The sequence below is a fragment of the Berghia stephanieae genome, chromosome 2 (genome assembly GCF_034508935.2).
Source record: "Berghia stephanieae isolate SIO BIC M18660-M18661 chromosome 2, UCSD_Bste_1.3, whole genome shotgun sequence".
In the NCBI taxonomy this organism is placed as follows: domain Eukaryota; kingdom Metazoa; phylum Mollusca; class Gastropoda; order Nudibranchia; family Aeolidiidae; genus Berghia; species Berghia stephanieae.
In genome coordinates, this window is record NC_088361.1 from 56,959,524 (window position 1) to 56,982,776 (window position 23,253).

Below are 23,253 nucleotides of genomic sequence, written 5' to 3' on the forward strand. Positions count from 1 at the left end.
AACTGTATACATTCAAATTTCAGATTATTCGCAAAAAAAAAACCCCTACAAATTTGAATGTTTTACACTTTATTATAAGTTAAAGTATGATTTTTTTTTTAAATGACTGCGAACTATCTGGTATGAAAATGTTCAGAGCTATATATTTTGTACAAAACAATCTGAGCAAGAAAATGGTAAACAGTCATATATAAATTGTATGGTCAAAATATGTTTTTAACAGTTGAACTATACGGAAGAAATGAATTTATACTACCTTATTTGTTGTTATTGCATCCCTTATCTTTTAAACAATATACTAAACTGTTTTAGATTTAGAACCATGTTTTATATTTATTATTTTAAGGGTTTAACAGCTCATGGGACACCTTTAGTAGGTACGGAAAACCCAAATTTAGATTTATAAAATTGTCTTTAAGTAGCATTCAATGGGTAGAAATTTTTTTCCTGATTAAAATGGTATAAAAATTATTAAAAATGTAAAAAGATATGTTATTTCGAAATTTGTAGAAAATCGCCCAAATTTGGGCTGTTTTGAAAGCAACCTTTTGTCCGTTTTCAAAATGCCGTATTTTCATAAATATTCAAGCCAGACGTCTGTAACTTTCTAACAATACCCATCTTTTTATAAACAATATGTGTATTTTTTTCCTGAGCTCAACTCTAAGTAAAAAAGAAATAATTTGCCCCCAAAGGAGCTGACAAAGCCAAAATTGTCAATTTCAACACGAAGTTACGAAATATCAGCGTGCCTGTGCCGGCGTATGAGTAAAGTGAATACGGCAAATGTTGTAGTTGTAGTTTCGTTTTCAGCTGGTGAACGCAAGCTATAAATCTTGCTTTCGGATACATCATTTTAAAGCTGAGATCTTAAACCTTCTTTTGATACCAGAATCGTCCAAATTTTCAAATTTTTATTAATTTTTTTATCATTTAAAGTTTTAAACTTGAAACTTCAAACTTTAAAAAAAAATCATAAAAATGCGAATCTGGTATCGAATGAAAGCTTGTTCAATTTTCTCTCTGATGCAGCCATTGACGTTACTATTAATACCGCTGACGCGATCAGTCGAGCGGAGAGAAAAGACGACCGTCAGTTACAGTGCTCGAGTAGCGGAGCGCCGGTTCAAAAATCGGAGTTTACTCCTCTTCTTCAACTCAAAGCCATGAAATAACGGCAAATCCTATGAAAAAAGCACAAACATTTTTTAAAAGATGAAGATTTGAGATTTAATTTGATACCAAACACGTTTTATTTGACGGACTGAAAATGAGAAAAAGAGAGTGACGATTTGAGTTGAAATTCTCGGTTTGCCAATAAACCCATGACTCGATACCTTTAGGCCATTTCAGATGCACAATAAAGGGACTGGCTTACTAACCTCGGTCAACACAAGGAAAGAAAGCAAAGCAGAAAGAGGTTAATGTTTTAGGAAGGAAAGGGGACCCCACCAGTAGATACAGAAAAAAAACTGATTTGATGGAACCAGGGAGGGGGAGCAAAAGGGATAAATCAACTTTTGAAATGTTTACCCTATAGATATTTTAAAATATAAAACACACAAAAATACTTCTTTTAAAAAATTGGCCAAAAGTAATAGTTTAATTTCAGGAGGATCAAGAACAATTGCTAAAATTAGTAATTGTAATTTTTAAAAATATGAATGGAAAAAAACAAAAATATTGATCAAATTACCTTTTCACGCAAACGGCACATAAAATGGACAAACTACAATAATGAGTTTAAACAATGCTGTGTTGAGGAAAATATGTGAATCCTTACTTTCAAAAAAAACAAAACAACAAAGCACAATCTTACAAAATTCACTCATACTATCTTATACATTGGTCAACATAATCAACACAACAGCTATCACACCATAATACACAACTTATTCTGTAGCAGCACTATTTTCAACAGTATATGGCTCCTTTATTGGGAGTTCACCGCAGTCAGCAATTTTCACCTCTTTTTTTGGTTTGTCATTAGCACCAGTGGGATTTTTCTCTATTTTACGCACCACATCCTGAAGACAAAAACAGAAATGTTAATTGAAGACATTGCAAGATCAGTAATGATATCAAATTTAAAATATTGAACAAACTTACCTGTGAAGTTTCTGATTATTTAATTATCCAAAGTTAAATTAAGCCATATTTTATCCACGATCAATATAATAAATAACACCACAGTAACCAAAACAATTAAAGGGCCAAAAATAAAGTTCCAAAACATGAGTTTCACCTTAGACTTACAGTGAACCTATCCGCCACCACTATACTGGAGTTATCAAAGTGACCATGACCATCTCAAATGGAAGGTGCAGAAACAGCATCATTAGTTATGAAACATGCATGAAGTGCTCTCTTGTCTTTCCTCAAGAGTGCATACTCCACAACAATGCCACAATAGCACCAGTTCCTGAATAGCAAAATGGGCTGAATTTAAAGTCTTGTTTCTGATGCAATCAGAGCAGTAGATCCAAAATTTGAAGAAAGCATATAGTATAGCTGGTCAATACCTAATAATGACAAAGTAAAGAATCGATTCTGATATCATCTCCTGGCAATCAAGTACACTTGAATATTCGTAGATATTTAAAAAATCGCATTTTTAATGACAAATATTATTTTTCCCAGTATCAAATAATCTGGGATCATCAGCTTTGATTCCGGGATGCCGGGATTTTGGTTTGAATAAGGGACAATCCCTGACCGCCTAGCCAAATACTGCCGCTTTCGTTTCATCAGGGTCGCTGACATGGAGGATAACTCAGCGAGCATCCCAACTCAACTTCCGGTAGTACATGCAACATCTGGGTCAGCAACCAGACACATATACTGTCCCTCAATATCGAGAACTAGAGTATGAAAAAAAATGAGCTTTTATCAAAGTTGCATTTGAATTCCTTAAGCTATAGCCAATTTCTCTCTAACTTTTGAAAAAATAATCTTTAAAAACTTACCATGCCCTTTACAACTTTACCAAAGACAACATGCCTCCCATCCAACCAACTTGTTTTCTCAACAGTGATGAAAAACTGAGATCCATTGGTGTCTTTACCCGCATTAGCCATGGACAACCACCCAGCACCAACATGCTTTAGCTTGAAGTTCTCATCTTTAAATTTCTCTCCATAAATGCTGCGGCCTATAAAAGAATAAAAATTTATAAATCACCTTGTCATCTCAACCACAATAAATAAAGGGAAAGAAAAAAAAACAACAAATAATTTAATAAGACTGGTATATAAAATCAAACCTTTCTGTTATCTGGGCCATTGTTGAAGATTAAATCTAATAAATAATTTTAAAAAAAAAAGCTTGAGCTTTTCTAAAGCACATTTACTAAATGTGCTCAAAGTGCTTTACAAAGTTGTTTATATATTTTTAAAAAGTTATATTTACAGATGCGAACCTAAGTTTCTAGAGCTATGAGGCCCTGGCATGTATCAATTGGCAGCTTGCTTCGCAAACCCATTACAGTGGAACCTCCCGATAATGACATGCCACGGGACCGAGTTTTTATGTCGTTATCAGGAGGTGTCGTTATTTAGAGGTTTCCAAGATGGCGGACAAAGTGGGCGTGGTAAGGCCAGCGGGACCAGTTTTTATTAACATTGACAAAACAAACAAAACATTATAGTGTATTCCTCTTAGAGGGTTCTTGTGCGTGTGTCTGGATGAGACTTTTAGGTGATCTGAACTGAGTACACTGATAGTGTGATCCTGGAATCTACACCTGTTCCCTATTTAAACCATTCAACTTTGTCTTACTTTTTCTTATGTCATTTCAATTGTAATTCTAGAATGTTTTTTACTATCCAATTTTCTTCCTTTTTACTGGCGCTGATATGACATAGATGTGTCACAGGCGCAGTAAAACCCTTTAAAACAAACAAAATTCCTCCTCCTCCTACTACTACTATACTACTATTATCATTATCATTATTACTACTACTACTACTACTTCTATCACCACATAATATCACATTTTCCAAGATTTTGTGTTTCCTTGCTTACACTTACATTTATACCTTGGTTTTTATGAATGCATATCAGCCAAGAATCGTCAAAAAAAGCTACGTTCTCATTGGTTCAAACAGGAATCGTTTTTATAAACTGTTGAGTACTCATACTCGGTATTTTTAGTATCAGATATCTACTAAAACTGCCGAAAATCGCCAAAACGATGTCGTTATTCGGAGGTTTTATCAAAAGTGCGTCGTTATTTGGAGGTTTTTTTTTTACTGATCTTAAATAGAAAAAAAATCGGGACCACGGGTCAGTGTCGTTATCAGGAGGTTCCACTGTATTCAGAAGTCGATATGCTTTTCTTTATTTACTTTACACTTCAATGGAAACAGAAACCTTTATGGGGTGCAACCCAGCACCTTGTGAGGCCGGTAACAATAACAAGCCCGGATAAATGGGGAGTATTTGCTCAGGAAGGGCATCCTGGCAGTAAAACTCAAGCCACAACTAATGAATGAATGAAACCAGAAATATCATAATCGGATCGGCCAAGCCCCGGGATAAAAACTAACGCCTCTGCTGTCATTATTGGCCAGCAAGATGGCTGGTGACCCACAAAAGAAGGAAAGGTATAAAAGATGGACGAGGAAACAGATGGGAGTGGAGATCAAGATTGGAAGTAGGTACCACAATAGACGTCATTTTTATGGCAGAAAAAAAACCTTTATATTTTGCATCATAAGCCGAGAACAGGACTACAGTGCAACCTCGATATAACGACATCGTCGGGACTGGAAAAACGTGTCGTTATAGAGGGATGTCGTTACAGAGAGGTTTCCTATGTGTGTATATCAGGAGGTGTTTTGGGTCTTGTGTAGTGAATGTATACTTTTTCATTTTCCCTCTGTAGTTTATCCGGGCTTGGGACCGGCAATGAATTGAGAGTGGACAAAGGATTTATAAACAGTCCAGTGTTGACCTGTCACAGGCATTCATTGGTGAAAGGCGAGCCTTCTAATTGGCTGCGGTGTTGTACAAATGTGACTATTGATTTGCTGAAAAAGAAGCGTTTTCATTGGCTACAATAAGAACTAGCTCTGGGCTTATTACGAGTAGACAACATACATAGAATGGAAGATACCACTTGTAATAGTTACGAACAATTTCATGGTAGACAAACACCTTCAAGGTTTGTCGGACCAGAAATGTCGTTATACAGGGGTTTTGCTGAAATGTACGTCGCTATAGAGGGTTTTTTATTACTAATGATATATAGTAAAATAAAATGGGACCTGAGTACCATGTCGTTATACAGGGAATGTCGCTATAACGGATGTCGTTACATCGGGGTTGCACTGTATTTCTAAACCAGGTCATTCAACCATTAATACCTCGGCCATTAAAAAAAAAAGTACAGAGCTAAATTTGGTATTGTCTTAAAGAGGAGGGTTTCAGCTTTATTCCTATACCACTTCAACAATAAAAAACGTGCATTAAAGATAACAAAATGCCGATTAAAAAATTTAGAGCAGCGAAAATACCCAGACATATTACTGAAATAAAATTTGAACCAAGTCTGTCTTAAAGACAAACATCTTATCTCTAATTGTACCAATTTGTTTTAATGAAGGATGTTTAATGGTCGAGGATCGCATTTAAAAAAGGACCACCAAATCCTTGTTTTCTGCTTTGAGTGTGATCAGATTTTTTACACCTCGTTGTAGTTTGTAACAGTGTAACAGCACACAAATTGCCATGAGAATGAGATCTCAAATTATTGACAGAAAGAATATAGTTCACGAACACCACATGAATATTTTATTAAAGTACCATCATAATTTATAGTTTAGATAGTTTATGAATGTCATTTCAATCGATAACTCGGGTCGGTAAGTGGGTATATTTTAATGATGGAACAGCCTAGAAAAACCTCTAATTTTTTTTGGAAGGCTTTCTTTCTAGCCTTGGTTTTTATTAAACGACGTGTCGATTTTATCAACTTATCCATGTAATTTTTTTTCATATCTGGTTCGTCTCTTGACATCTATTCAATTCTAAACAAAAAAACCAGTGGCAAATTTATTCACACACTCTACACTCATGGTGGTCATGTTGTTGCTATGACAAACAACTGTTTGGCCTAGTTGTAACTATAACTCGTAGATTTTTACAGTCGAACGTGTGATGTTGTTTTTAAAACAATTGAATACGAATACCCACAACTTGTAGTTTATAAATAGTCAAAAGACAAACAATGATTCGTCCCAATTTGTTAGAAAACTGAAAAATCATTGCCATTGTGTATTTGGGAAAAATGGTAGTTGTAATAGTGTTAATTTAGAGATTGGAGAAATAAAAGACCTAGACCACTTCATTTTCTAAATTATTCAATTAACTTCTAATGCTTTCGAGAAAGACTGTACGTAGAGAGAGGAACAATTAGAGTCATTAGTGGCTAATGAAACAGTATATGTGTAGAAGTTAAATAATAAATATTTACGCCATTAAAACTGGATCAAAATGGATAAAAGGTCTTGACTGCTGTCGTTTTAAATAGGTAAGAGAAATAAATTTAAGACGAGAAAAGGAGCAATAGGATCAACATTTTTCATTTTTGGATTTGGTGAGATCTGCGATACCACAGTTTGTACAATACCTGTCTCTCGAGCAAAGGGAGTTAATCAAAAATAATTGGGTGGCTAGGTCTTTAGGGTGTGTGTGGCGGAAAGTACTTTATTTCAGACTATCATCCTATCTAAAGGGTAGCAGACAGTTCATTCAGTAATACAGAAATCAGGATACAGTCACGCCATGACCTTAAGACGCTTAAAGACTTTGGGGTGGTAAGGGGATTGAGGCCACAAAAGGCACACTTGCTGGGCACGAACGCAGGTCCTGTATAACTGGGAAGCACTATAATGCCAACATCACAGTGGTTTACCAGCGGATCACTTAGTTGAGATGCTAGGTCAAGAGGTCACTACTCTCCTTCTCTTTACCTGCGCTCTGGTATGGCACGTGCCTGTAGTCAGTGAAGCGAGTAGTCTAATTGGTCTGATAAATAATGGCATAGCCAAGTGACAATTATCTTAAAGTTTAATCTATATCACTCATGTTATAGATTGAAATCCTCCTCACACAGTGGACTAAATATCATAGATATCATCAGTATATTTCTCTCTCAGGAAGACAGCAAAGTAGACTCACATTTTCACTACATTTATCTTTTAAATCAAATGTTTCTGGAATCCCTACAACAACAATCAGATGTTGCAGTTTATTATTATTCACACTAGTACATAGTACAAACTTTCTGTTGCACTCATGTTAATTCAGTTCAACAAATATGTAACAAGTGTAGGGGTGGGGTATCAAATTTCACTGGGAATATCTAGCAGTCTATGAGATGTCCAGGCTATCGTGGGTGATGAATTTGGACCAGTTACACAATGTAAACAATGTCGTGATCATTTCCTGGACTCCCACTGACCATGGAACACTTTACTACACCAATTCTACAGTTTTATCATTAAAAGTTCTCACGAATATGGTAAAGGAGTGAAGAAGTCATACTTATTGTAGTACAGGAATATATATATACACTCTGCAAGTAGCCCTACAATAATAGTTCTTAAAGACACGTCTGTTACTGATTTAAGAAATATGAAATGAATGGGTTTGTTTCATTCATGTCTCTGTTGATTGGTGTGGGAAGGTTTTATTCACCGGCTGTACTACTTGTACAATGTGAATATTGTCTGAATATCTCTTGATTCCTAGGAGGTGCCACTATTATTTTACTCTATCTTGGCTATGTTTGAGTAAACCCCCCCCCCCCCCCCCCCCCCCCCCCCCCCCCCGCCCCTCTCTTATTTTCCCCAGTCAAATTGCCTTTGTGGAATACTATCTGTACTAACTGTTGATGTTATATCGTTGTTGTCAGTGATATGAATTAGGTGTAGTGTGACTGTGATGCATTTCTCTTAGCCTGTCTTTTACGTTTGTATGTGTGTATATATGCAGGATGTATGTGTGTGTGTGCGTGCGTGAGAGAGAGAGAGAGAGGAGAGAGAGAGAGAGGAGAGAGAGAGAGAGAGAGAGAGAGAGAGAGAGAGAGAGAGAGAGAGAGAGAGAGAGAGAGAGAGAGAGAGAGAGAGAGAGAGAGAGAGAGAGAGAGAGATGATGCCTTTTTCTACCATATTCATTGTTTGTATTATCTACTACGCCACTGTGATGGTGTTGTTGTTTGGTGTAATGACGATGGTTTTGTTTCTATTTGTAATAGTGAAGAAAAACCTACACACACAATATATTGCTTTATATGTTCTTTAGGAGTGTGTTAAATTGTTTAATCCACTTATCTCCATATCTTTTAAATACATTACAAAATACAAATGAAGAGAACATACCAGATGTCCAGCCCATTACATTTATGACCATTAAAACGTAGTTAAAATGTGTTGAATCAGAAAATGAATGTTTTACTTTTTGTAATAATATTAAGACTGGACAAAGCATTAATTAGTTTCGGAATCCAACGTCTGATTTTAAAGATTTGAATTTTTTATTGTCCGCAAAACAACAAAAATATTTTTAAATAGTAGGGATTTTAAATTGCTTATAAAACCTATCAGAATAATCACAATAAAACGAAAAAAGAACCAACATAACAAGTGAAAGTAGTACTATCTGTTCCATTAGTTAATATTTTTGTAATGTAAGTGGTCATCTAGATATGGTGTTGTATTACATCACGAAAATGCAATACGTTGTGTCTTAACCCTCAAAAAGGGGAATCCCCGTCCAGGTAGCCACTTTTACAGCATGCAGCTGCTCTTGTCAGTCACTTGCTGGGTTCCAGCAGTATAACTAAGTGATCCGATTTTATGAAGAAATAAACAGCAGTGACATATATATTGAAACCCCTAATAACATACAAAGAGACGATTTACAATGGAAAAATCATCCTCCATAAAAAGAATAATACATTTTACTGCACCCTTTCGGTTAAGGATCCCAGAGAGGGCCAAGGCAAAACCAAGCAATATAATTCCCAAACAAGTCCATAAAGCAGCATGGAAGTGAAAACAGACATTGCGGAAGTAAAAACATGATGTCTTGGGATTATATGGTTTCTTAAGAGGTTCAGTTGTTATCTCATGCTGCTGGTTTGAACATTATGCTTATCATTCATGATTTCCTGTTCAATTTTGAGAAGGAAACATTGACTTTACCAAAAAGTTAAGATGATTTTTGAATTCAGCAGGTCTGGTATCCTTAGACGCGAGATATTTTTCATCTATCTGCATTATTCCGAGAGATATTTTTAATCTTTTATGTAGTTTGCTCATAATTATAGCTATTTTTCTGCCAACGTGCAATAACTATTGAAAAGAAAGAAATTCAGTTTGAGTTTGATAGAAATGTTATAAAGAGAGACAATCTGAGTGACAGTTTTAGATGGACTTCAGAAAGAAAATGGTCAGGATTACGTTTTTGGCAGAGAACAGGAGTCGAAGATTAGAGAAAATGGAAGGAAAACATCCAGTCACTCATCAACCCCTGGTGCTGAGAAATTTTTCTAAAAGGTAAGAGACTGATGAAATCCTGATATTACCTCCTGTTCCATCGCCTCTGGTAAAATCTCCTCCCTGAATCATAAAATTTTGGATAACACGATGGAATGTGCTCCCTTTGTATGCCAGTTTGACCCCATCAGCCTGCAAAACAAATAAGTGTATATACATGTATTATTTATCCTTAAGACAGAAAAAAAATCAGTTAAAACACAAAAATAGAATCCTACAAATGAAGACTGCCTAGCAATGAAAATAGAATATTAATGAAATGTTAATATTCTCAATCATCCTGACTATAAATGAAAAATATCTATGGAAGTACACATTTCTTCTTAAAATTTTTCCAGACCAACAGCACTCACAGTTTAAAGGGAAAAAAAAGAAGAAATAATTAGACTGACTGTTATACTCCTACTCTTTAAAGGGAAATCATAAAAAATCTGCCATCCGCCAGGCCATTTTTAAACTGTCACCAACCCGTTTGTGGTGCAGCTACTTGCAGACAAGTGAGGAGCAAGACATAGCCTAGTAACTGAAATATGCATGTGAAACACAAAGTATCTTTACTCACAAACTGAGGTTTGTGCGTAGTGTAGTGCACTGGTAGCGCGATTAAACTAGTTAACAGATATATAAATATATATTAATTAATTAATTAATACCTGAACAAATTCCTGACCATTTCAACATTCTGGTACCCAAATGAATTTGAAAATGTGCTCTGCACTGGATTGGGAGGAGAGGTGCTAAAGACATTTCTCTCTGTGCTTAGCCTGCCGGATCCCCACGCCTTACTGTGCGTGACCTTTTCTTGTGGGGTTATGTTAAAGACCAAGTTTATATTCCACCCCTTCCAGTATCGACGAATTGAAAGATTGAATAAAAGCTGCAATTAACACAATGGAGTATGACATGCTGCAGCGTGTTTGGAATGAATTCCCATGTTGGCTTGATGTTGTCACGCTGCCGGTGGGAGCCACATTAAGTAAAAATCTAAAACATGAAATAAAAACTTGAAAGTATGTAATACCCATTTGTTCAAGCTAGTATTTTCTATTTTTCTTTTCTAAAACATTGCATGGTAGTTTTGCCATATTCCTTTCGAATCACCCTGAATATATCTTTTAAAAACTGATTTAAAAAATCCAACTTGAGCTCATTATGCATGAATCCCAGTCCCCAAAGGGATTGCTGATACAGAAAGAACGCTGGAAATAATACTTGAAGAAAAAAGGGTATCCGATTTTGACATGCTTTGATTCTAACACATTTTAGGCATCGCCAGAGAGCATGCTAGAATCCAGTGAGCAGTATACTGCTATCACTATTACTAATACAACTAATACTACTACAATAATATGGAAAAATGTACTAAATATATTGAGTCATCTTGTCATGTGGTTGTTCATGTGCTCTGGAACTAGTCTTTCCACTTAGAAGAAACTGAGAAACAAACTATCATTGACTTTTAGGAAAGCATTGCTAATCTTGCAACATACAACAACTGATCACTCGGCAGTCTGTTGCATCTCTTCATTACCGTTCTATCTCCTATGGCCAAAGCTTTGAAGTTGTCCGCAGTCTTTGGAACAGTCTTTCCAAATAGACCAATTACGATTCGCCCAGCAGCCTCTCCACCAATTGTAATATCAAAGAAGACCTGAAGAAGAGAAGCAAAAATAGTCACATAAATCACAATTAGAATGGCCACAGCGACACACAAATAATTTGTAAGACAATGGACTAGATAGTAGGTAAGCTGTGAGTGTAAGTTGGAGCATTCAGTGATGATGACAATCTGTTAAAAAGGAGGAAAATGCATCAGTCCAACAGTCGAACTCAAGTAAATGCAAAAAAAATAATATAATTATATTTTAGTTACAGAATCATATGCAATAATAATGTAAACAGTAAACCATACTAGTGCATATTTTTCCTTATCATTAGACCTAACCCAAACTTCCGGTGTCTTAAAAAATGGTGCAGATGTTTTTGCAATGTCCAACTATTTTCTTTTAAATTAATAGTTAAGAGAAGTCAACCCCCAACAACTCAAGAAACAATTCCCCAAATCCAAACCTCAAGAAAAACAGAAAGAACAGTACTTGGCATTGCAAAATATGCACACTGGGATTTTCTGACCCAAATGACAAATTACTGGAATGCCAAAAATGCAAAGACAACTTCTGCATCAAATGTTTTGACAAAACCATCGAGGAATATTCATGGATGATAAAAAGTGATTCTCCACAGATTGTAGAGAAAAGATAGAAAGATACTTGTTGACAGAGAAATCAAGGAAAGATTTAAAGAGATATCCTCTTATTTTGAAAACAGACTCGGCTTTGGAAGAAGCTCTAAAACACAAATGTCATACTCTACTTGGCAGGAAGTAACTTCAGGGATTCCGCAGAGATCAGTAATTGGACCAGTTCTCTTTGTCGATATATAAACGATTTACCTGACATTGTTGAGCCATCAGTTTACCTTTTTGCTGATAACACACAGATATTCAAAATTATAAAAGAAAAGACTGATAGGGATATATTGCAAGTTGACCTGAGGAAACTAGAATCTTGGAGTGAAACATGGTTATTCAAATTCCACCCCGATAAGTGTAAATTCCAGCATGTTGGCAAAAGTGAACCAAGAGACAACTTCAAATACACTTTGATGGATATTCCATAGAAACGCGTTAAAGAAGAAGAGGACACCGGAGTCACTATAGACAACAAATTAATTGTTGATACACATGTCAGTGAAAAAGTAAAAAAACCAACAAAACTCCATGTTTGCTCATTCCAATATCTAGACAGACACTCTTACCTCTCTATAAAGCACTTGTGAGATCGCACTTAGACCATGCAAGCTCAGTTTGGTTTCCTTACATAGAAAAATACGAGCTAATTGAAGGTTGCAAAGGAGGGCCACAAAATAGTTGCCTGGACTAGGATCGCTAGACTACGAGGAAAGACTGAGGAAACTTAATTTACCAACCTTGAAATACAGAAGATATAGGGGGATATAATAGAACTTTACAAGATGACAAGTGGTAAATATGACCAAGACATGACAGAATTAATCAAATGGAGGAAAGACTTCACAATAAGAAAAGACATCAGAGGTAAATAAAAGAAACTGCTCACACAAAGACCAAGATTGGATGTGAGAAAACACAGTTTTACTGTGAGAACAACGAAAATATGAAACAGTTTACCAGATTCTGTTGTGAATGCAAAAACCCTAAATAGCATCACGAGCAGACTAGTAGACTAGACAAATTTTGATCTGACCAAAATGTTTTGGACAATTATAAATGTGCTTTAGATTGTAAAACCGGAAGAAACTTAAATCATAAAGACGATGAAGAAATAGAGTCCGGCGAAGAGGACCTATAAGGAGCTGTGCTGGAAACAATCCATAAGTATCTAGATATAAGTAATTAAGTATTTTGTAAAATCATAATTGGATTTTCCACAAAACAATATGGCTGTCAATATTCACAGACATGTGATAGATAAATTTTCATGCAAAAGACCAAAGCAGTCGTGAAAAAAGCCACATTATCTTTAAAAATGCTAGTGGTAATTTGTGTCCCAATCATTGTGATATTTAACACAAAATGAAAGCAAACAGTGCACAAATGCCAAAATTCCAGCTTTCTAAAAAGGCAAAAAGCATCAACAAAAGTTTTTGACTTTTGAACTGAAACTGAAATGTCAAACTGGCAATTCTGCTGTTCTTTTCTGTTTAAAAAAAAAAAAAAATTTCTTTTCTTTGATCGAGATTATTTAATTATTTTATGTCTCTGATCATATTGTTACTTTACACAAGTTTTTATTTTATTTTTTTTTTCTCCTTTTATGCCTTGCTTTTTTGTTACTGAGAAAGATATCATACATTATTTTGTTCTGATCAACTGATCGCTCTCTGGATTATTATTTTAAAAATTTTCTCTCGTTTCGAAATGCTATTCAGCCCCATTAACGACGTTGTGGGCCACTAAAACCAACTCAGCTCAGCGGTTTTTTTCTTTATGTGTACCTAACCAAAACATTTACATATAAGGCGGAAAACACAATAATGACAGGAAAGGCATTTTCTGCATGGGCAACATAATATATCAAAATCTAATTGAGATTTGATGACTATAGTTGCTGTTTTTGATAGATCAACTCTTCCTGGAGCTGTGGTAGCAAAATGGTGGCGAAATTTTGCTCCTATATATTTTTTTAGGATTTTTTACCGAGCAAAAGTGGCGTTTTGAAGACACGAAGGTTTTACTTTCGTTTCTAGAATGGATCAAATGAGGTAAGTGAATCAACAGTTTCCATTTAAAGTTAACTTTATGTTTTGTTTTTAACAAAAGTTAGATGTATTAACTACAATTTGTATGATTTAAAAAGTTAAAAAATTATCTCCATCTTTGTTTATAAGTTATTTTCTGCATATTATGTAATCGCGTTATTTTCGTGTCTCCGATGTGACAAAGGAAACTTAATTCTATATATCAGGCAATCTTTGAAATTTTTAACTACAAATTTGTTCATGTGACTAAAATTAGGTCTAGGAAACTTGTAAAATTAACAAAAAATAAAAAATTAACATTTTTATTTGTTTTTAGAGTGAATAATCGGGTATGGGAGATTTCGTGTCTTCGAATTTCTGCCCGTGCACCAAATTTCAATATCCTATTTTATTATTAATTATGAAAGAAAGTGTTTGAAAATTGATTGGAGACATTAATCTTGCTCTGGTTTTGTGTTTTAAACTTTGATTTTTGACTTGAAATTTTAGAAAAAGTTTTTTTGAGCAAAATAAAGTTTGGTGTCACCTGTGTGGGCACCATCTGCATGGGCACCAGGAATTCTGAAATGTGTAAACTTGGACATTGGTGATGAATATACAGTTCATAAATGTAAACTTTGGTAACCTATGCTGACTATTTCAATGTAAGTACATATCTGAACATTTCTAGCTGTTTAAGAACACAAATTGCTAATCAATTGAATTTTGTAAACAATTTATATTAAATATATTGATTCGCTCTCTTTCTCATATTTTTTGTGTCACCACAACATTCACTCTGCTTTCCGGGAGGATGCAGCGATGGCATCTGGACATCTGATCTAAAAGAATTTTATCCAGTATGAAAATTTTGATTAGCTACAATACAAGATACACAGGCTTGAGAGATTTTACTCCAGAACTGTGAGTTTACTAACCGATAGGGATAAAATCCGTAATAGCACCTAAGTACTGAATTACAGGCTGAGAGGAAAAAATTCCGTACACTTGCCAAAATGTTCTAGAAAAAAATTTGTAATGCAATTATAGACTTATTTATATATATATATATCGCTTTATTAGATTCATATGCTAAATTATTTCATATCCTTACACTTGAACCTCTGTGATGTAGCAAACAAAAGCTGTAAGTGTGAGTTGTTGTTCTTAAGAACGCCTTTCTTATGCGTAATTATAAGCCTTATTTTCTCAACAGAGTAATCAAATATATTTAAAGCAGTGGAAATCAAATATGCTTAAAGTAGTGCTCTTGTCAACAACTATGTCTTTATATATTGCTTTTATACCAGGTACTGGAGGAGAGGGAGTTTCACCGTGCAGTTCTCCCAAGGAATAGCGGTACTGGTACAATTTATTATGCGTATGTGCAGAGCAGAGTGTGTGATTGGTAAAAAAGGACCCTCCAGACATCTATGCCTGGGTTGTTGTCACCCGTCTTGTCAATACAATTGAAAACAAGGACCTATTTCTTTTTCAAAGTTGAAATGAGTTTCGTTGATCGACCTACTTTTTAAAGTTACATAATCGTCTCCTGCTCATAACTTTTACAAATTCTGAATCCTCATATTTTAAGCTTTAAAATGATATATGATACTTATTTGTAGATAAAAGATGGAAATTGACAAAAATGGGCCTGTCAAAGTAGATAATTTCAGGCCTTGTCCGTTTTCCGCCATAATCAGAAACTGGGAGAAACTGGTACTGGTTTTCACCAAGTGAGAATAGCAAAGGGGCAGCGACCTAAATTGGGTGAGAATACTGAGAGCCGAAAGGGCGGTGGCCTAAGTAGGTAATTTGGTAAACGTTCATTTGGCACTCCAGCAGTGAGCTGATAAATAGCCTAGTGGCTGTGACCCGATTCTTTTGACTATTGAGTGAGGGGTCTCAGAAAAAGTTGCATAGAATTTTTGTTTATGGATGGATTTTAATGATTTATGTTTTATTTTCTTCAGGAGGAATTACTCTATCGTTTGGTGTTTATTTTTAAATTAATGACAATTTAGTATATCTTTTGATCTAGGATAAAATAGGGTATAATTTAGCTTTGAATAATTAAAAAATGAGAAATTGGTAAGCAAAATGTCAGTGACGGCACGTTAGTTTAACATCTTAACTTTTTAATAAAATAAAAAAAAAATTCAAAGCAAAGCTGTATACTGCATCCATGAAATGCGTTCCAGCAAAAACTTACTCATCTTAGCAGCCATTTTAGGCCAGTTTTGAAATCCAAATGGTAGTTACTAACGGAAATGCAACAGTTTCAAGTCACAAAGTCCGTCAGTAAATAACAAAGGAAGATAGAAGACCTTTTTTCAGCCTTTAAACTAACATAAGTTTTCTTCTGCTTTTATCTGATTTTCACAATTTTAGTACCATTAGCATCATGTTGAAAAGCACATCTATAATGATATATATCTAGGTTTCACCTAGCCTAAGACCGGGTGAGAAAAGGGCCGGCTACCTATACTAACTGTTTTATAGACACTGTCTGGCTTTAACCATCCATCGTTATTGACAGACATGTCTGCGAATAATCACAGTCACAGCTTACACTCTACACACTAGCCTTATAGACTCTGTGGGAATGTAATTTTTGTTGTTCAATGTTTGTTGTTTACCTATTGAGTTGTTGTTGTGAACTGTTTTCATGTTGGGTAACCTGTTGGGTGTCACTGTGAGTTCAATTCACTGTTATGTTTTATATCTTCTCTGAGTTTGTGACGTCACAATGGGTATAAAAACGGGGTTGCATTCTTTTCCCGGGCTCTTCCTACTACTTGATAATGGATTGTTGATTGAAACTAAACAAGTCGTACACGGTAACCAGGCACCTAGCCTCAGGATCTACGTACACGGTAGCTCCGGTAACTGGTTTGCCGCTACAATACAAGCTTTGGATAGACCTCGCTCTGTATGTGTGTTTTTTTAAAAACGTCGTGTTTTTAGGCACCTCCGTCAACGGTGTATCTTAACGGATCGTTTTTATACATCTCCGTCACGCATGTGCACCCCAATTTCATCAGCGATATTATGACATCTGTAGGATGTTTTTGTTAATAAATTTATATAAAAATAATAATAATTTAAAAAATCGAAATATAAAATCAGAAAATAGAAGTTGCATTGAAGGTAAAATAATGTTTTAGAAAGACCTTATTAAATGTGATGAACAGTCAGGTGGCTCCGTAGCGCGGTGGACAAGCTGAGAGACTCTAACCGTGAAAGTACCAGGTTCGATTCCCATTGCAGACAGATTTTAAAAATTTTTAATTTACTTTATTTTTTTGCTTTTTTTTCTCTTTCTTTTTTTTTTTTCAAAAACTTTTTATCATGTTTTTAAAGAACTTCGATTTTAATTTTCTAAAATTATTTATTTATTTGAGATCAGTATTTGGCTGCCCTGTTTCTTTTTACTTTTGATCTTTTGAATTATTGTATTATTCTTTAATTTATTATCATTGTATAAACGTACATCGGTAATCACTAAGCAGCGTGCTAAACTACAATCTAAAACTATTTAACCCTCATGGACGTATGCAGCAACATTTTCATTAATTTACGATCACCGCCAATGGAGGTGCCTAAAAACGGTGCATTTTTGTACACACCTCCAATGGATGTGCATAAAAACGGTGTGCTTTTGTACACGTCCAATGGAGGTGCATAAAAATGCCACCTTTTAAAAAAATCAAACAATACAATTTAACCCATTAAAGGCGACATTCAAATTCAAGGTTACCTTGTATAAATGTTACTGAGGCTAGGTTCCCGGTTAGTAAAGAAAATAATGATACCAAAACATCTGCGATATTCCTCTTTATAACGAAGTTATGCATCTTTAATTGAACCCCTCTAAAACTTTTAGTAAAAGCGAACGCAATTTCCAGTCATAACTTTCTTATGGGCGAGTTGGGTCACAATTTGACTCCCACTGCTGCTGCTCACTAAACTGCCTAAAGTTACCGTGTACGTAGACGCTCCGTTTAATAATCGCAGTGGCTATTTTTACAGTCCCGTAAAGATGGTTCTTGGGGCTATTTTTACAGTCCCGTAAAGATGGCTCTCATGGCTATTTTTACGGCGTTGATGAGATTCTGTTCAATTATCCGCATAGTTATAGATTATCATCTTTTTGCAGTATTCACAAAACTTCACATATCATTTCTCCCGATATTTAGATGTACAGATCTAGAGGCGGTGAATGAAAGCAAAATTAATTTCATTTAACATATTTAGATAATAATAATAATAATAATAATAATATTAATAATACACATTTATATAGCGCTCATTCTCGTGTAAAACACAAGCTCTGGGCACTTGATCTAAAGCTAAAACTAAAATTAACAAACAATTAATGTAAAGTCAATTCTCTTAGCGATTTTTACAGTACTGTCATTTTTATTACTTTTTTTTGGGCATAAGTTATGTTTACAGTACAGAACAGCCCGTTTTCTATCATCAGTGGGCAGGTTAGGTTGTATGTCTTGATTTTTTTTCTGTCAAACATACATAATATAGATCTATTATCAAACACTGAAAGTATATTTAGTTCCTGCTTGAGTCGACACCCCTCAAGATATAATACTGTACAGGTTGGCTTTTGTTTATACTTTACCAGTATAACCAGTCAGGAAGTACTAACGGTTTATACAATACTAAAAGACGTAGACGTCTAACATTCGGGGTGCAGTCTTCTCACGTGAGAATGGGTTTGAATCCAATTTCAGAAAAGAGGCCGTTCACAAACCAATTGGACACATTTTGACCATAATTTTAGAACCCCCCCCCCCCTCCCAACCATATTGTGGACAAATGACTACCCCCACCCCCATGTGGATGTCCATGGTAAAGATGCACATTGCGAACCACCTCAGGCTTAAATATCGGTTTGGACGAGTTCAATCCCTCGTGGGGGCGGGGACCTACACTCCTCTAAGCTTGGTGAGAAGTTGCCAGGCTTTGATACCAGTAAGAGGAGACACTGGGTAGCTGCGAATCGGCTTCGGTCGAGGAGCTGCCTAACAGCAAGTCAGTACGTTACATCAGTGGGGTCTAACTTCCTGTCCAATATGTCCACGCTGTGGGCAAGAACCCGAGACGGCAGAGCATCTAGTCGAAAGGTGTGTTGTGACGATGCTACCAGGCGGGTTTGCGACGGTGCACGAATGCGGACCGGACTTTGCTGATTGGGTCGATCGTCATAACATAATAGTGTGAACCATAAGAGGCTGCTACCTTGTGGTCAGACCAAGGTTGTGGTTGCCCTGGGTCAGACCCCTCTGCCTCGGCTTTGAGGTACCACTAGGGAAAGAGATAGATAGAGAAAAAGAGAACGGAAAAAGAGAGAGAGAGAGAGAGAGAGAGAGAGAGAGAGAGAGAGAGAGAGAGAGAGAGAGAGAGAGAGAGAGAGAGAGAGAGAGAGAGAGAGAGAAAGAGAGAGAGAGAGAGAGAAAGAGAGAGAGAGAGAGAGAAAAGAGAGAGAGAGAGAGAGAGAGAGAGAGAGAGAGAGAGAGAGAGAGAGAGAGAGAGATAGAAAAAGAAAGAGATTGGGAAAGAATGAAAGAAAGAGAGAGGGAGAGAGAGAGGGAGAGAGAGAGAGAGAGAGAGAGAGAGAGAGAGAGAGAGAGAGAGAGAGAGAGAGAGAGAGAGAGAGAGAGAGAGAAAATGAGAGATAGGGAAAGAAAGAAAGAAAGAAAGGGATAGAGAAAGAATGAAAGAAAGAGTGAGAGAGAGAGAGAAACAAAGAAAGAATGTAGAAAGACCGGGAGAGAGAGAGAGAGAGAGAGAGAGAGAGAGAGAGAGAGAGAGAGAGAGAGAGAGAGAGAGAGAGAGAGAGAGAGAGAGAGAGAGAGAGGCTGCTAACTAGCCGCACCTGAACGAAGTGAGTGAGAGTTTTGGAGCTAATGACGTCTACTCAGCCAATCTGTTACTATTTATAAATCTATTACCGCAACGCCGTAAAAATAGCCACCAGAACCGTCTTTACGGGACCCTAGAAAGAGGAGAGCTAACGCGTCGTAGCTCCTCTTTCTAGGATGGGACTGTAAAAATAGCCCTGAGAACCATCTTTACGGAACTGTAAAAATAGCCCCGAGAACCATCTTTACGGGACTGTAAAAATAGCCACTGCGTTTAATAATACCGGACGAACATTCCGGGACTATTTGCGCGATGCCATGATACATGGCATTTTTAACTGCCCATATATGTCCTTTACATATAAATATATGGAGAAGGCCCACTTTGGTGGAGAATTTTTCTTAACTTTTTCCATTAATTTTACATATCATTCTACACATTGGGGAATCCGTTCACAACTCTATACACGAAACACTGCCCACTGCATCAAGAGACAAGAGATTATGGCTGGTGAGAGTGAGAGTGTAAATGTAAGGTAAGGTAAGAAAGAGACCAGAGAAACAGACCAGAAACTACTTGACAACTGACAACACAGGCTACAATTTCTTTGTCACAACAAACCTAGAGAGGTGGGCCTTTGGCCTACCAACCTCCGCTGCACGTCCAACTCGCCTTGAGCATGCATTCACGTAAAATATAAAGATTTTTTTTTAAAAACCTACCTCTGTTTCAAAAACTAGCATCTTTCAACTTTCTAAGAAACATTTTGATTTTTCAGAACTTTAGTTCGTTAAAAAAATACCGGCCAATCTGACCCGTTGAGTCGAATGAAAACGAAATTTTGTTGTTTACACGGTTCAAAGGAAATGCCGTAAATAAGCTTTCATGGACTTCCTGTGTTGTTTTTACAGTGTCACGTGACCGTTTTGAGAAATTTGACGTCTGCTACAAATAATTAGACCGGTGGGGGGTAGATATTTTCGTTGGAGCAGAAAAAAAGTGAGTATTATTTCTGGTACTTGTAGAGAGGCCTAGGGTCCACCAGCAGACCAGTTGATTGAATGAAAGAGAAAAAGGCCTTTTTTATCCGCCGCCACCACCACCTTGAAAGAGTGGAGGGGGGGGGGGGGGGGGGGGGGGGGGGGGGGGGGGGGGGGGGGGGGGGGGGGGGGGAGGAGGGGTGCATGCCGACGAAAGTGTCGCTTGGTGACCTTGGTGACGTAGAGGTGACGTAGAGCATCTCAAGGATACTGGCAGTTGCAGGTGTTCTTAACCCCTTAACAGCGAAGCTAATTTTTTGCTTTTAGATAATAGTTTGCTTTTATCTTTATTATCGTTTCCACCAAGACTGCAGTCAGACTATCGCAACTCGGACTTCAATTGTCTATAATCGTTTTGCCGTTACTTGTCTTTTGATGATAGAAGATTTGGTGTTAGGTCAAATATCGAATTTCGCCGCTAAAAGGTTGCATTGCTACTGGGTTTGCTCTTCCCCCCCCCCCCACTTTTTTTTTTCACCTTAGTATTGTTGGTTGCTGCTATTTCCCTTTTTATGATTAGCAAGTGCCGTAGGAGTCTCACAGGATGCAGGAGTACTGCAATTAACCCTTTGCCAGTGACACTGATTTTTTTGTTTTCAAATAATAGTCTTCATTTATATTATTTTTTAACGCAGAAAAACAAAAACGTTTCCACCATAAGAGCAGTAAGAATATTGATAAAAAGCGTTTGAGCCCCTTGGGTGGATATTGCCCTATATAAAAGCTCATGTATTTAAATTGTATTTTGTTTTTTGTCTTTTGATGAAAACGGTAAGATTTTATTTTTGGTCCAAGTAAGATTGATATTCGCCTTTAAAAGGTTAAGTTGTTTTGTTTTTTTTCTTCAGGTTTTTTTTTTTTTTTCAAATGCCTAGTGAGAGAGAAAAAACAAAACAATCATACATGTATCTGCAAACAGCAGAACGTTTTCATTTTACAATGAGATGGAAGGGGAAGGGATAACACTATGACAAGAGAGAAGAGAGAGAGAAGAGAAGAGAGAGAGAGAGAGAGAGAGAGAGAGAGAGAGAGAGAGAGAGAGATGGGCGGGGGAAGGGGGGGGGGGGGGGGGATAGTAAGGGGGAATGGGAAAAGATGAAAGAAACAATGGGTTGCCTGATGACGTAGATCAAAGGGCTGTTACAGCGGTGTTCACGGTGCGTACTTCGTGAAATTTTAACCTTTTACAGTGACACTGATTTTTTTCTCCAGATTGCTTATGCAGAATAAATCGTTTCCACCAAGAGAGCAGTAGTAAGAGTATATTTCGACTCGGGCTTCAATTAAACTATAAATCGCAAAGCTTGTCTTTTAATGATAACATTAAGACTAAGATCTGGAGTTTGGGGAGTGTAAGATGGAATCTCGCCATTAATGGTTAAAATTGTTTTGATTTTTAAAAAAAATAACACACACACACACACACACACACACACACGAGCGCGCGCGGTCACGACAGCGAGGACCATCTATTGCTTGTGTTGCAACGGTAAACCAGTTTACGTGTACGTAGATCCTGAGGCTAGATGCCCCGTTACCGTGTACGTAGGCCACCCCCCCCCCCCCCCCCCCCCCCCCCCCCCCCCCCAAAAAAAAAAAAAAAGAAAGAGACACACACACACACTCACACATACACACGCACACACACACACAGAGTCTCGCATCCGCTACGAACTAATTTTGCGCACCAATTTTTACTGCACTAATGCACCAAATTGCATACCTATCTAGGGACACTTTTTTCCGCATCTTTTTCTCAATAAACTTTTTAAAAAACCTTTGTTTTGCTTGCACTGCACCGGCACCAGACATAGTCTAGTAACAGACGGAACCCGACACGATATCGCGAGGAATGAACCATGAAAATATTTAGGATATAATTTCAAACACAACTTTTGAAATTCATCAAGGATTGTCTAGTACCGAATGTTTTTTGATAGAAAACAAATGCATCTTCAAATCTAAACTGCTTTTGACGGTTAGCGGTAAGTTTTTTATTTATTTTTCTGTCCAAACGAATGATTTGTCCTGGTATAGAAGCTAAGTATTGGTAACACCGGCGCAGCTCTCTAGTAGTTTTATACATTTGACTCATGAATCTTCACTGACTGAATGGTTAAATCTACAAAAACAAAGCTAAAAGAAACGCTGTGATTATCCCAGCGGCAGCGGTGTCTGGGGATAATGATAATGACAGCCTAAAAGATATTATTATTATTATGTTACTGTTACCTCAGACGTTACTTTGGGGCCTTTGTTGGCAGCCTCTGACTCGGATAAGAAGCAGGAAACGCCAAAAAATATCAAAAATGTAAAAAGCAACATTATGACGACTTTAAGCGTCAAGCTGTGCTTAATTTGTCTGGATAGAGACGTGGAAATGAGCACTTGAGCTGCCTTGGTGGTGATGGATGCCACGCTCAGCTAGCAGTACAATCGCAACTTTGCCAACAAATCAACTTGGCAAATCGAAAGGACCAACTCAGAAG

At 36.7% G+C, this 23,253-nt stretch overlaps 1 protein-coding gene across 1 annotated transcript; it reads right to left on the reverse strand.

Annotated features, from left to right (window-relative positions):
• Window positions 1-1,574: 1,574 nt before the first annotated feature.
• Window positions 1,575-23,253, reverse strand: LOC144965202 (peptidyl-prolyl cis-trans isomerase B-like). The gene is made up of 5 exons (XM_078900288.1): window positions 22,997-23,253; window positions 11,095-11,214; window positions 9,593-9,695; window positions 2,967-3,151; window positions 1,575-2,027 (listed from the first exon to the last, which is right to left on the reverse strand). Exons 1-5 carry the CDS (start codon window positions 23,087-23,089, stop codon window positions 1,893-1,895), a joined length of 636 nt encoding a protein of 211 aa, XP_078756414.1. The 5' UTR covers window positions 23,090-23,253; the 3' UTR covers window positions 1,575-1,892.